Consider the following 13,075-nt stretch of genomic DNA (forward strand, 5'->3'; position numbering starts at 1 on the left):
GAGAAAGCTATCCGTTGGTTATAAATAATAAAAAAAATAAGACACGAAGACATTTCAGAGCTACCAAGAACTGAAGAGTGTAGTTAGGTTCCAAGGAAGGTTAAGATTCAGGTGGGCAGAGGAGTTCTGGAAGTTCCTGGGGGTGGGGGAGGATCTCAGAGTCAGGGTGAAAACTTGGCCCTGTTAACCCAAGGGTGCTCATGGTCAGTGAGACAGATCTGACAAGTAGACCAAAGACGGGGTGGGGGGGGGGAGGAGCCTGCTTGGCTCTGCGGCCCCACTTCCTGGTGCAGGCAAGTCAGGACCTGGGCCCCTAGACTGAGTTCCTGTCCTTCTGACAGGCTGAGAAACCGGCAGCCGGTGCGCCCAGACCAGCGGCGCTTCGCGGAGGAGGCAGAGGGCGGGCTGTGCCGGCTGCGGATCCTGGCGGCTGAGCGGGCCGACGCTGGCTTCTACACTTGCAAAGCGGTTAATGAGTATGGAGCCCGGCAGTGTGAGGCCCGCCTGGAGGTCAGAGGTGAGTGCCTCACGCTCTCCATAAAACCCACCCTGCCCGCCGGCCCTGGCCCCCCCATCCCCAGCCTCTTCCCTGCTCAGATGCCAACTTTCACGCAACCTCAGTTAGAGGACGCCAGAACAGAAAGGGCCTTATAAAATCCTGTAATTTGTTGCTTATATTGCAGTTGAATAAACTGAGGCCCAGAGAGGGGAAGTGACTTGCTCAAGGCCACCTGGCAAGTTGTTCAGTGCTTAGTCTACTACGCAGTACTGCCTTCCCTATGCTTAGTCGCACCTGCTCCCTGATATTAGCCAGAGAGAGACCCTACTTCCTGCCACCAGCTGTCCTCTCCACACACTCTTCCAAGCTTTGGTCACCTTGCCCTTTCCAGGCCTCTCCCTCACAAACCCCCTCCCTGCCCCTTTGCCCTCCTACCCATCCCATTGCTGTGCAGAAGCTATTGTGGCTGGAGGTTGCAGTGGGGAGAGTCTGATAGCTGGACCCGTTCCGAGGGGCCCTTGGGGTGACTTGGGCTTGAAGCCTTGCCAGGGACCCCAGGGCTGTGAGGGTGAGCAGGGCCATGGAATGTGGAGAGGCCTGGGCCCCCGGAGTTGGGGCATGAGGGCAGGGGGCCTTTCAGGCAATGGGGATAGCAGGCAGGCCTTAGCCAGGCTGCCCTTGGGGGGCTGGTGGTGTTCCTCCCGAGGGCTGGCTGTCAACCTTGCCTTCTACTCACCTTTCTCTGTGGGCAGCTCTTGACTGGGAACCCTTCCTTAGTTCTGCACTCAGCCATCATCCCTCCCTTCCTGGTAGAGGCGAGCTTCTGGATACCACCAGCCCCTGCTGGAGCTTAGACCCTAACAGTCACGGTCACCTTCGCGGGGCTCTCCCTATCTCAGTTACCTGCCCTATGCCTCTTGTTCTTGGAGCTGCCACTCCTTGGTCTCTGAATTCTTCAGCTCTCCCTGCTCCCATTCCCTGGCCTGTTCCTTCCCCTCCAGGGTCTGGCTCTGCCTTGCTTCTCTGTCTTAACCCATGTCTCAGTGCTTCTCTCTCTTTGGGATTCCTCCTGACATCCCCTGGGCTTTGGGTACCCCTGATGCCTTTTCCCTAGTTGCCCACAGCTTCTGCCCACCCAGGAACCCCAGAGACCTCTGCGGTCTCTGCCCGGCCTCTGGCTGGCTGCCAGTCCCCCCATCCCAAGGCTGATCTTGGAGGGAACTGAAAGTGGCAGTGTGCCCTGGCAGTTTTAGAGGCAGGTCTCCACGTAGAGGGGCCCTAGCCAGGTCTGCGTGGTGTGCGTGCCCGTGCGTGCGTGCGTGTGTGCGTGTGCTGCACTAACCTGCCGCTTGCTGACTGAGGTTTTTGTCTGTACACAGGCGAGTGAGCTCAGGGGGCCGACTGCGCTCCCCCCGCTACCCTCCGAGCCGCGCCCCTGTCTCAGGCACCTCTCGGACCTCGCTGTGTTTCACTGCCTCCTGCCCACAGACCCTGCCGGCCCGCCGGCCTGGACCCTGTCCCAGCTTCCCATTCCCTCCCCTCTCCACCTTATGCAGCATCCTGGGATAGCCCATGGGCCCCTAGGGACCCTTCTTCCCCAAGTGGACATATGGCTGGGCAGCCCCCACATGGACTGAGTGCCAGGAAGGGGCAGCCATGAGGGGTATCAAGACACCCCCCCCCACCAACTTCTCCCTGCAGGGGAGCACCCAGCGAGCGCATGTGCTACCGCTGCTACAGGCCCTGTCTGTCTCTCTGTTTGTCTGTCTGTGTGTCTGTGACAGTCAGGGAAGGATGCCTCTGAGCTGGTGTGGGGTGAGGCAGAGCGGGACAGGCCAGGGCATAGCCTCTGCAGGATGGAGGGGCCTAGGAGGGCAGGAGGCTGTTGACAAGAGGCTCATGAAGTGGGGGGCAGTGCACTGACCATTCCAGAAGTGGGTTTCAAATGGCACAACACTTTCTATTTCACAAGAGACTAAAAGCCAGAGGCCTCAGGCCCTATGCTGATGAGGAGGCCTGACCAAGTCCTGCACTGGGCAGGTTTAGGGCTCATTTGGGGCTCCCCTTTTCACTGTCAGGGCCTGGGACGCTCTGTCTGGAAATGAGGGTGTTAGCCAGGCTTGGCCAAAGAGTGAGGGCCTGCTGTAATGGGTGTGGAGGTATTTGGAAAAAGTTGTTTCTTAGCTCAAATAAAGTCCAGTTTGTACCCAGCTGGTGTGCTGTGTTTTTTTTTTTTTTTTCCGCCGCCGTCTCTGCCCCTACGTGGCCCTCTCAGTTTCCCTGCCCTTGATTCCTTCCCGCTTCCCCTGAGTCCACCTTCCCTGGCCCAGCTTGCCATCCTGAAGGCAGGCCCTGGAGTTCCTTGCTGTCCTGGCCGGGTGGGCGGGCTTTCCCTGTCTCCAAAGGAACAAAATGCATCTCTCTCTCTGTATCTGTCTGTCTCTTTGTGTGTGCGTGTGTGTGTGTGTGTGTGTGTGTCTCCCTCACCCCGTGTGTCTCTATTCCTCGCGTGCCCCCCTGTGGCCGCTTTCCCCCCAGCACATCCTGAAAGCCGGTCCTTGGCCGTGCTGGCCCCCCTGCAGGACGTGGACGTGGGGGCCGGGGAGATGGCGCTGTTTGAGTGCCTGGTGGCAGGTCCTGCTGACGTGGAGGTAGACTGGCTCTGCCGAGGCCGCCTGCTGCAGCCCGCACTGCTCAAATGCAAGATGCATTTCGATGGCCGGAAATGCAAGCTGCTGCTCACGTCTGTGCACGAGGACGACAGTGGTGTCTACACCTGCAAGCTCAGCACGGCCAAAGGTAACTGCCCGCTCAGACCCGAGGGCTGCCATGGGCACCCCAGAGCTGGGGGGAGGGGACCGGAAGTGTAGGAGCTGGGCGCAAAGTAAGATAATGCGGTACACCTGCCTCAACACGCGGAGTAGCGCCTGGCACGGAGGGCCTTCTGTGTCAGTGTCAGCTGCTGTTCCCATAGAGAACCAGTCTGCTGAGGTGTAGCAGAACCCACCCGGACTTGGGTTCCAATTCTGGCCCTGCCACGCACTGCCACGTGACTTCAGACAAGTTACTACATCTCTCTGAGCTTTAGACTATCTGTAAAACGAGATCACGAGACTCGCTATCTTGTAGGGGAATTGGTCAGATTAATGAGATAACATGTGTAAAGAACAAAGTACAGCACAAGACTGGCAAAGGGTGGCACCTGATAAATGTCACCCATTATTATTATTAATGACATCTCTGACCTGGTCTCTGTCCTCATTGGAAGAGCAGAGATGACGCCTCACCAGCTTGTGGTAATGAGCCCCTTAGGTGACACTGGAAGTCTTTGTAAGCAGGAAAGGATCCGGTTGGCATAAGGGGCTGTTCTTTCCCCCAGAAGATTCCTTGTGGGCTAGCTTCACGGGGTCTGGGGTGGGTGGGAGGAGTGGAGGCACAGCCCAGGCCCAGAGGACAGTTCCGAGGGGAGGTGAAAGGTGTGGGGGAGGATCGGGGTTTGGCTTCCAGGCCCCTCTCCTGGAGCTGAGCGGAGCTTCGTCCTGAGTGGGCAGGGGCAGTGACGAGGGGCTCCTGCTGCTTCCCCAACCACCGTGGCAGCCTGCCGCCCACCGTCGCCAACCTCCACCCTCCTGAGAAGGCCAGGTCTTTGGGTCTTGCCTACTACCTCATTCTGGCGTCTGGGGACCTTGCTGGGCTCTGCCCAGGCTCCAGCTCCTGGCCCAGCTCCCCTCTCCTGCCTGGCATATGAGGGCAGGACCTGTGGGTTGGGGTTCCTGGGACTCCGTGGCCTTCGCTGCCCCAGTGCTGACCTCCCCCCGGCCACTAGATGAGCTGACCTGCAGTGCCCGGCTGACGGTGCGGCCCTCATTGGCGCCCCTGTTCACTCGGCTGCTGGAGGACGTGGAGGTGCTGGAGGGCCGGGCGGCCCGCTTCGACTGCAAGATCAGCGGCACTCCGCCCCCTGCCGTTACCTGGACTCATTTTGGTATGGCCCTCCACCCTGCAGATGTTGGGCGCCTCCTGAGGGCCAGAGGGCCGGCTGGGGGGCCCCCACTGAGCCTGCTCTGCATGCCCGCCCCTCCCTCCCCCAGGCCACCAGGTGGAGGAGAGCGAGAACTTGCGGCTGCGGCAGGAAGGAGGTCTGCACTCTCTGCACATCGCTCATGTGGGCAGTGAGGACGAGGGGCTGTACGCAGTCAGCGCTACCAACGCCCACGGCCAGGCCCAGTGCTCGGCCCAGCTCTACGTGGAGGAGCCTCGGACGGCTGCCACCGGCCCCAGGTACCGCGGCGCGCCCGGGGCTCCCAGGGCTGCCTCTGTGTGGCCTCGGCCGGTGGTGGGAGGGGCTGCTCTGGGCATCTGGGCAGCTATGTTGTTCTTACAGCTCAAAGCTGGAGAAGATGCCCTCTATCCCCGAGGAGCCAGAGCAGGGCGAGCTGGAGCGGCTGTCTATGCCCGACTTCCTGCGGCCACTGCAGGACCTGGAGGTGGGACTGGCCAAGGAGGCCATGCTGGAGTGCCAGGTGACCGGCCTGCCCTACCCCACCATCAGCTGGTTCCACAATGGCCACCGCATCCAGAGCAGTGATGACCGGCGCATGACACAGTGTATGTGTCTAGGGAGGGACCCTGGGGAGTGTCCCCTCTGGCACCCTCTGCACACACAGTACCTTCACCTTCTCCCTGCCCTTGAGCCTTCCCTTTCTAGCCTGCCCAGGGATGGGGCGCTGCCGGGGAGGGGAGTGCGCAGGCGCTAGGAGGTCATGGCCTCCTTCCTTGAGTTGCACGGCGCCACCTGCTGGATCACCGCTCTGAGCCTGGGGTGGCCCCCTTAACACTTGCTCGACAGGCCCTACAACTTGCTGCTGACCAGCTGCAGGACTGTGGGCAAGGTTACGGAACCTCTCTGTGCCTCAGTTTCCTTATCTATAAAAGCTTGTTATGAGCTTTAAATAAGTTAATACATATAAAGCACTCAGAGCGGGGCCTGGCAAATAGCCAGTGGTCAGTAAATGTTAAAAATATTATCATTGCTATTGTTTTTGTCATTGCCATTATTATCCTTGTTCATAAAGCAGTGTTGCTCACACATTCCTGGAGAAATTTCAGTGAAAAGGCCAGTGTGGGCAGCGTCTGGCTCCAAAAGGATGCTTGGCCAGGGTTGTTAACAATACCAAATAAAGAAAAGGAGCCAGGGGAGAAATACAGAGGAACGTATCTGGGACCGTGTCCTTTCCACCTCAGATATTTCTCTCGGCGGTATCTCATTTCCATCCTGGAAGGGATCTGAGTCTCATGGGAAAAGATTTATCTAACCCCATCAGACAGCCCATGCTGCGACCGTGATGGGTGCCTCTTACCGCTGCGACATGACAGAACTTATCTTTCTTGAGCACTCTGTGAGTCCCAGACCCTGAGTGCTGAAGGCCTGACATCATCAAGGGCCTATAAGGCAGGTACTATTATCCCGGTCTGCAGGCAGGGAAACTGAGGCTTACAGAAGGACAGGGACTTGCCCAAAGGCAGAAAAACACCATCTGACCCTGGCACCCACCTCCTAACCAGGATGCCCTCTGTCACCTGTGCCCCACTCCCCTACCCCACTGTCCAGTGCCATCACTGTGGCTGTGACTCTTCTCCTCACAGCCCCCTCCTCGGGCTGTCTGTTCAGCCCACGGGCTTCCTGTCTCTCATTCTGCTTGAGGCCCCCGGTGGGTGTCTCTTGGGATCTGAGCTGGCATCTCAGCCTCTGTCTGTATCTGGGGTCAGCGGCAGCCCTTGGTCTCTCTTCCTTTATAAATAGTGTCAGCAGAGATAAATGAATGGGTGAGTGTTTCACGTGGCGATAACCACTAAGAGAGGGGAGGGGTGTTTGGGGATGGCCTTGACGTGAAGGAGGACAGTGCAGGCCTCTTCCCTTTCACACCCCCGCCTGAGATGGCCTCCCTATCATCATTCAGGGATCACAGTGTAGAAAAGGAGGATCAGAATCAGAGGGAAGCAACTTCAAGCCATGGTTCCATCACTCATTAGCTGGGTCACCTTGGACAAGTCCATTAATGTCTCTGATCTCATTGGTAAAATGAGGATCATCTTGCAGGGTTGTTGAAAGGATTATGGAAGAAAGTACATGTCAAGTAGCTGGCATAGACTGGGCACAGAACAGACAACTCTTATTATAATTTATAATCTAACATCTTTGGCACTTACTATGTGTAAGGCGTCGGGTACTGGGCCTGACAGGACAAGTTAGCCCTGTCTTTAAGGAGCCACGACACATGTAAGTAAAGGGGAAGAATTACCCACAGCAGTGCGGGCCTGGTGCCGGGCACCCCGGGGAGGGAGTCAGGGGTGGGGGTACAGAGAAGGCTTCCCAGGCTGGCATTCACGTGATCTGTGTCTTGAAGGAGAAGGCGTTAAGTAAGGGAAGAGTATTCCAGAAGGGAGGAATTTCGTGAGCAAAAACCTGGAGATGGAACTCCTGGGGCTTGTTCAGGGACCTGATGGCTTGTCAGGGTTGGAGGAAGAGAGGGAGACGTGGCCGGGTGGGTGTTTGGGCTGAGGGCTTTGGATGCTAGTAGGTACGTCGAGTGCGGTAGGTGCCGTCAAGGTTTCCAGGTCGGGAGGTAGCATGCAATGCCATTGGCAGAGTGTGGACTGTGCCAGTGGAGGGCTTTTTTTGGGTGCCGTGCTGCAGACGGGACCAGCAGTGGCCATGCGGGATGAAGAGGGGACTGAGGGAGGGGCCTTAGGAATGAAACCTGTCAGCACTTTGATGCCCAGGTGTGACCGCCAGAGGTGCAGAAATGAGGGGTAGTTAGCGGGGTAGGAACTCACAGAGGGTGAATCAGTGTGGGAGAAAGATGAGAAGTCACTGGAGGGACAGCCAAGAGGGGCTAGGGCTGCAGGTGTAGGCTTGGCAGCCTGGACTTTGGGTTTGCTGCAGGGTGGACGTGCTTCTTGCTGTCCGCCCCCCTCTTGCCCCCTCGCTGCTCCCTCAGCGGGTGAGGGTAAAGGGCCAGGCCTGTGGTGGCATGGGTCCAGCCCTCCAAACCTCCTCACTCAGGCTCGGTGTCATTGTCTCCCTGCCCACCCCCCAGACAGGGATGTCCACCGCTTGGTGTTCCCTGCTGTGGGACCTCAACATGCCGGCGTCTACAAGAGTGTCATCGCCAACAAGCTGGGCAAAGCTGCGTGCTATGCCCACCTCTATGTCACAGGTAAGGCAGGCACTTTCTCGGTCAGCTGGCTTCTGCCTACACAGAGGCCTAGGTGAGGGAGAGGCCTCCCTTCCCCTTATGCCCTTTGGAGCCACTTGGCCTTGCCCTTGGCCCTGTGGCTGTGCCTCTGGTCTCCATCCCACTGTCCTGAGGCTTGGTGATCCTGCGGAGCCATTGGGCCCTAAAAGACCCAGCAGACCTCTGACCTCTGGCTTTCAGATGTGGTTCCAGGCCCCCCAGATGGCGCCCCGCAGGTGGTGGCTGTGACTGGGAAGATGATCACACTCACATGGAACCCCCCCAGGAGTCTGGACATGGCTATTGGTGGGTCAGGCTGCACAGGGCTGTGGGGTGGGGATGGAATGTGGGCAGGGACACCCAGGCAGGGGCACCCAGGGAGCCAGGATGGGGAGGCAGGACCCAGAGAGGTGTACCAGTGGAGGGTAGGACAGAGCAGGGGACTCGGAACATGGCCAGGAGCTGCTATGCCTGTCTCCTCTCCAAGGTGGATAAAGCCCTGGGTCCACATCAGGGGAGGCCACAAAGGGGCCTCCACGTTCCCTTTCTCAGAGGGACTGGGTGTTTGGGTCATGATCCTGGGAATACCCTCCCCTTCCCTGTGCATATGACTTCTCCCTGCTCTGTACCTCAGTTTCTCCATCTCAGGTTGTAGCAAGAAATTGGGATATGAGTTAAACTCCCTCCATGCCTACAACTGGACCCCATGCCTGGCACCTGGTTGGCCCTGAGCATGGCTGGCCAGGTTGGAAAGAGCAGATGGGAGGTAGGCAGAAGCAACAGGAGAAACTGAGGCAGGTCCTTAGAGCAGACTAATGATGAGTGTCTGGGTCCTGAGCCAGCTGAATGGGGGGGGACAGGGGGTGTCCCAGCAATGCCCACCTCTAGCAGCTACTTCCCCACTAGACCCAGACGCCCTGACCTACACCGTGCAGCACCAGGTTCTGGGCTCAGACCAGTGGACAGCGCTGGCCACGGGCCTGCGGGAGCCCGGGTGGGCAGCCCTGGGGCTGCGTAAGGGGGTCCAGCACATCTTCCGGGTCCTCAGCACCACCATCAAGAGCAGCAGCAAGCCCTCACCCCCCTCTGAGCCTGTGCAGCTGCTGGAGCACGGTGAGCCTGGGTTCTTCTATGGGGGTGGGGGTGGTTGGGGCTGCTGGGCCAGGGAACTGGGTCTTCGTGGTGGAGGCTCAAGGGCTGATCTAGACATTCTAGCTATGGGGGGAATAGCACGGCTGGGGGCAACCTTGACCAGTCCGAGCACGTTTTCCTCCTGAAAGCTGCATGCACAGTGGGCAAGGCTGAGGCTCTGGAGTCGGACAAGCTCGGGGCAAAGTCCCCGCTCTGCTACTTCCTGGCTATGCGCCCTAGACAGATAGCTGAACCTCTCTGAACCTCAGCTTCCTCATCTGTAAACACGGAGCTCCCATGGTGGTTGGCGGGTGGTTAAGAGCATACAGGACACTAACGACCTGGTATTAAGCCCAGCACCAGCTCGTGCTCTTCTCCATCCAGGCCCACCACTCGAGGAGGCGCCCGCTGTGTTGGACAAGCCGGACATCGTGTATGTGGTGGAGGGACAGCCCACCAGTGTCACGGTCACCTTCAACCACGTGGAGGCCCAGGTCGTCTGGAGAAGGTGGGTCCCTGCCTTGCATGCCTCATTCCCCACATGTGGCCGTCCAGCTCTGGCCGTCCTGGCCTGACCCCCACCCTGTGCCCGGATGCTGGGTGACCTCCCTGTCGTGTCTCTTAGCTGCCGAGGGGCTCTGCTAGAGGCACGGGCAGGTGTGTACGAGCTGAGCCAGCCGGATGATGACCAGTACTGTCTTCGCATCTGCCGGGTGAGCCGCCGAGACGTGGGGCCCCTCACCTGCACTGCCCGCAACCGCCACGGCACACAGGCCTGCTCAGTCACCCTGGAGCTGGCAGGTGGGTGGCAGGACGCTTCCTTCCCTCTCCTCCCTGTCAGGCCCACGGTCCTTGCCTTATCCCCCCGGGTGCATACACCCTCCTGTCAGGCCTGGCCATCTAATGGCTGTAATAATACGAATGCTAGCAGAAATAACAGTGATAGTGTGAATAAGATATTTATTGAGCACCTAGTATGTGCCAGGCTCAGTGCCAGATACCTTCCGTGTATCACCTCATGGAATATTTACGTTAGCCCTGTGATATGGGACTGGTTATTATCCTCATTTGACAGATGGGAAAACTGAGGCTTGGAGAGTATGCTAAGTAACAGGCCCAAGGTCACACAACTTGATAAGGACAGGAGCTGGGATTCAAGCCTGGATGCCCAACGCCAGGGCCAACTCCTGGCTCCTGTGTTAAACACAACAGGAAATAGCACCTCAAATGTAACAAGTGTAAGGGGACCAAGTTTAATTTCAAAAAGAAAAAAGCCCAAGCGAGCACATTTGATTAGCAGACTCTCAGCTCTGGGGACCCTGGCTGCCCTTTTGCACTGGTCTATTTGACAGACCCTGCCAGCCTTTGCAGTGAGGACCCTTTTTATAATTTCTCCTTTAAAGATGTAGGCTCTCAACCGGTGGCATGCGTTAAGTAGTAATTGTCTTGTTTTCCGGTTTGTTAATTAACTCTAGGCATATGTACCCGCCACTCAGAACTTCAGATCAGCATGAGCTAAACAGTGTTACCTGCTGAGTAGATACAATTCCAACCAAAGGCAAAGAAAGTGACATTTTAGTTAGCACAGGCAATCATATCTGGATAAATGTACATTTGCTGGTGCTTTTAAAAAATTGTTCAAGTTCACTTGAAACCTTCCAGTCCTTTGACCTTCACGGAGTAACCCCCCCACCACCTCTGGACGAGAAACCAGATTCCCCGAGGGGTGGGAAGGGATCTTTAGCGTGGAAGAGAAGTGGCCGTAGGGTGTGTGAGGAAGAGGTGAGGGAGCCCTGCTGGCCCTGATATGGATGGGGGGTGGGCACCGATCATCTGGGTCCCTGTCTCCCTTTTGTGTGTTTCCTCCCTTGCCCAGCTTCTCCACCCGTCCCCCACCCCCCGACACTTCCTACCCAGCTGCCACTTTGCTCCTCGTTTTTCTTCCCAGATAGAGGAAGAGCCTTAGGGTTTGGGAAGCCCTGGCCACTGAGAGCCCTGCAGCCCAGCCAGGCTGGGACAGTGACTGAGAGAGAGAGAGAGACACTGTGTTCCAGTTAGCCGGGACTAGAACAGGCCTGGGGCTTGGATCTTCATGCCCCTCCCACTGTGCCCACCACCCCCCAGCCCCCAGGCAGGGCAAGTGGAATTGCCTCCTTCCTCCATATCTGCCCCACGGTAGGGTCTTCTTCACTCCCAGGGAGCCCCCCTTTTATCTCTACAAAGTCAGACTGGGTGCCTGTGATGGGTGGTGGTCCCTGCCCTGTGCCCCTGTTCTTCCCTCAGGGCCTGCTCACTCCCATTCCTCTTAAAGCTGAGACCCTCAAACATGCTCAGGAGGTGGGGCACTGGGAAGTCACAGGTTCCTCTGTGAAGCACGCTAGAATAGGTATTTAATTCCATTCCGAGAATTAGAAGCCACTCTGCCAGGAAATAACATGACCGCATGATATGCGTAGAGAATGAAATCACTGTCACATGTGGGAGAGCAAAGCTGAGGATTGGTATCTGTTTGTTCATCTTGTCATCTCCCAGATGGCAAAAGGCGCCTTTAAACATTTAAACAAGATTCAGAGAGAAAACGTCAAGATACAGGCAATGCCATCCGCGAATTTAATTCAGGGTCACAGCCTGAGCTGCCTTCCGGGGCCCAGGACAGTAAAGCCCGAGGTAGGGCTGTGCAGAAGGGCGGTCACCCACAGGGGGCAGCATCAAGCCACTCTGCGCCAGCCCATTAATGCAGTGAGGGAAGAGGCTCACTCAGCATGGCCAATCCTGATTTTTTCAAGAGAGGCAGGAAATCCAGATTTCTTTTGTGTGTGAAAATCTCCTAGTTTCAGAGCTGGCAAATGAACACTGAGGGTCCAGCAAAGCAAGGCTGCACCCTCTGGCTTAGGTTTTCTGGGATTTGGAGAACATCACATATGGATTTACAGGCAAGGAACTCTGGTGTTCCCAGGGGCCGAGTTTGAGACCCCGGTGGTTGGGGTGCTGGGGTGTAGGGGCTTCTGGTGTTCTGCCTGAGCCTATTGCTGAGGGAGGGAGGGCTTGGAGAGGGACTGAAAAGGCACGCCCTCATGACCTCAGTGTTGTCACCTTCCCTTCCTCACCCCACCCCTGTGTATTTCAGAGGCCCCTCGATTTGAGTCCATCATGGAGGACGTGGAGGTCGGGGCTGGGGAAACCGCACGCTTTGCTGTAGTGGTGGAGGGGAAACCACTGCCAGACATCATGTGGTACAAGGTCAGAGGGTGACAAAGGCCTCAGGGAGTCCTAGCATGGGGCTGGCTGGGAGCCTGAGGGTAAGGGAGGAGGGATTTCTGGACAGGAGGGGTCTTGGCAACCTTAGGAGGAGGGGAGCCTGGACAGAGAAGAACAAAGGTGCTGCCAGAGGTGTGGCTAGGAGAAGAAAACGGGACCCAGGGTGCCGTGTGACACTCGTGGGTATTTCAGGAACCAGGGGACTAACTGGGTGGTGCAGGGCTATTACTGGGAAATAAAGTGGAGCCAGTTTCGGGTGCTGAAGGGAGCAAGGCCCCTGGGGCAGCGATAATATCGAGCCGTGGGGTAGGAGTGTTCCTGGCCCTTGAGGTAGGGCTGAGACTGGGTCTCAGTCATGGAGATAAAGGTGGGTCCCAGGTAGAGGTCAAGCCAGGCCTGGGCTGGAGGTGACGGCCAACTCTGCAGGACGAGGTGCTGCTGACCGAGAGTAGCCATGTGAGCTTCGTGTATGAAGAGAGCGAGTGCTCCCTGGTGGTGCTCAGCACAGGGACCCAGGATGGAGGCGTCTATACCTGCACTGCACGGAACCTGGCTGGCGAAGTCTCCTGCAAAGCAGAGTTGGCTGTGCGTTCAGGTGGGCTGGAATGCGAAGGGAGAAAGGCAGAATGCTTATTCTTGGGAATGCCATGTGAGCCCCCAGCCAGGAACCACTCACCAGGCCCTTCCCTCTTAAACCACCACTGTCTTCCAGCCCCGGCACCCCACGTCGGGCCCCCAACATTCCTGGTCCTCTTTTGTCTCCTTCATCTGCCTTGCCTGTCCCGGTCTCTGCCCTCGTTACTCTCTTGCCTTCCCCCACCTAACACCGGGCATCTCTTCCCCAGCCCAGACAGCCATGGAAGTAGAGGGGGCCGGGGAGGCCGAGGAACAGCGAGGAAGGAGACTCAGCGACTTCTATGACATCCATCAAGAGATTGGCAGGTGTGGG

The 13,075-nt window shown here is 57.6% G+C and overlaps 1 protein-coding gene across 4 annotated transcripts in view; it reads left to right on the plus strand.

The window, feature by feature from the left end:
* Positions 1 to 13,075, plus strand: part of SPEG (striated muscle enriched protein kinase) — a 49,619-nt gene that overhangs the window by 20,083 nt on the left and 16,461 nt on the right. Inside the window, exons 11-23 of one of the 4 annotated variants that reach the window (XM_042995388.1) lie at positions 342 to 517; positions 3,038 to 3,298; positions 4,326 to 4,484; positions 4,591 to 4,780; positions 4,884 to 5,107; positions 7,600 to 7,719; positions 7,939 to 8,043; positions 8,644 to 8,850; positions 9,253 to 9,376; positions 9,494 to 9,669; positions 11,996 to 12,108; positions 12,553 to 12,721; positions 12,972 to 13,068. In XM_042995388.1, coding sequence (XP_042851322.1) covers positions 342 to 517; positions 3,038 to 3,298; positions 4,326 to 4,484; positions 4,591 to 4,780; positions 4,884 to 5,107; positions 7,600 to 7,719; positions 7,939 to 8,043; positions 8,644 to 8,850; positions 9,253 to 9,376; positions 9,494 to 9,669; positions 11,996 to 12,108; positions 12,553 to 12,721; positions 12,972 to 13,068 — 2,121 coding nt within the window. Of the gene's footprint in view, positions 1 to 341; positions 518 to 683; positions 906 to 1,878; positions 2,701 to 3,037; positions 3,299 to 4,325; positions 4,485 to 4,590; positions 4,781 to 4,883; positions 5,108 to 7,599; positions 7,720 to 7,938; positions 8,044 to 8,643; positions 8,851 to 9,252; positions 9,377 to 9,493; positions 9,670 to 11,995; positions 12,109 to 12,552; positions 12,722 to 12,971; positions 13,069 to 13,075 lie in introns of those variants that run through there. The other 3 variants (XM_042995389.1, XM_042995390.1, XM_042995391.1) reach the window with 3 other exon arrangements.

Source organism: Panthera tigris, chromosome C1, assembly GCF_018350195.1.
Source record: "Panthera tigris isolate Pti1 chromosome C1, P.tigris_Pti1_mat1.1, whole genome shotgun sequence".
Taxonomy (NCBI): domain Eukaryota; kingdom Metazoa; phylum Chordata; class Mammalia; order Carnivora; family Felidae; genus Panthera; species Panthera tigris.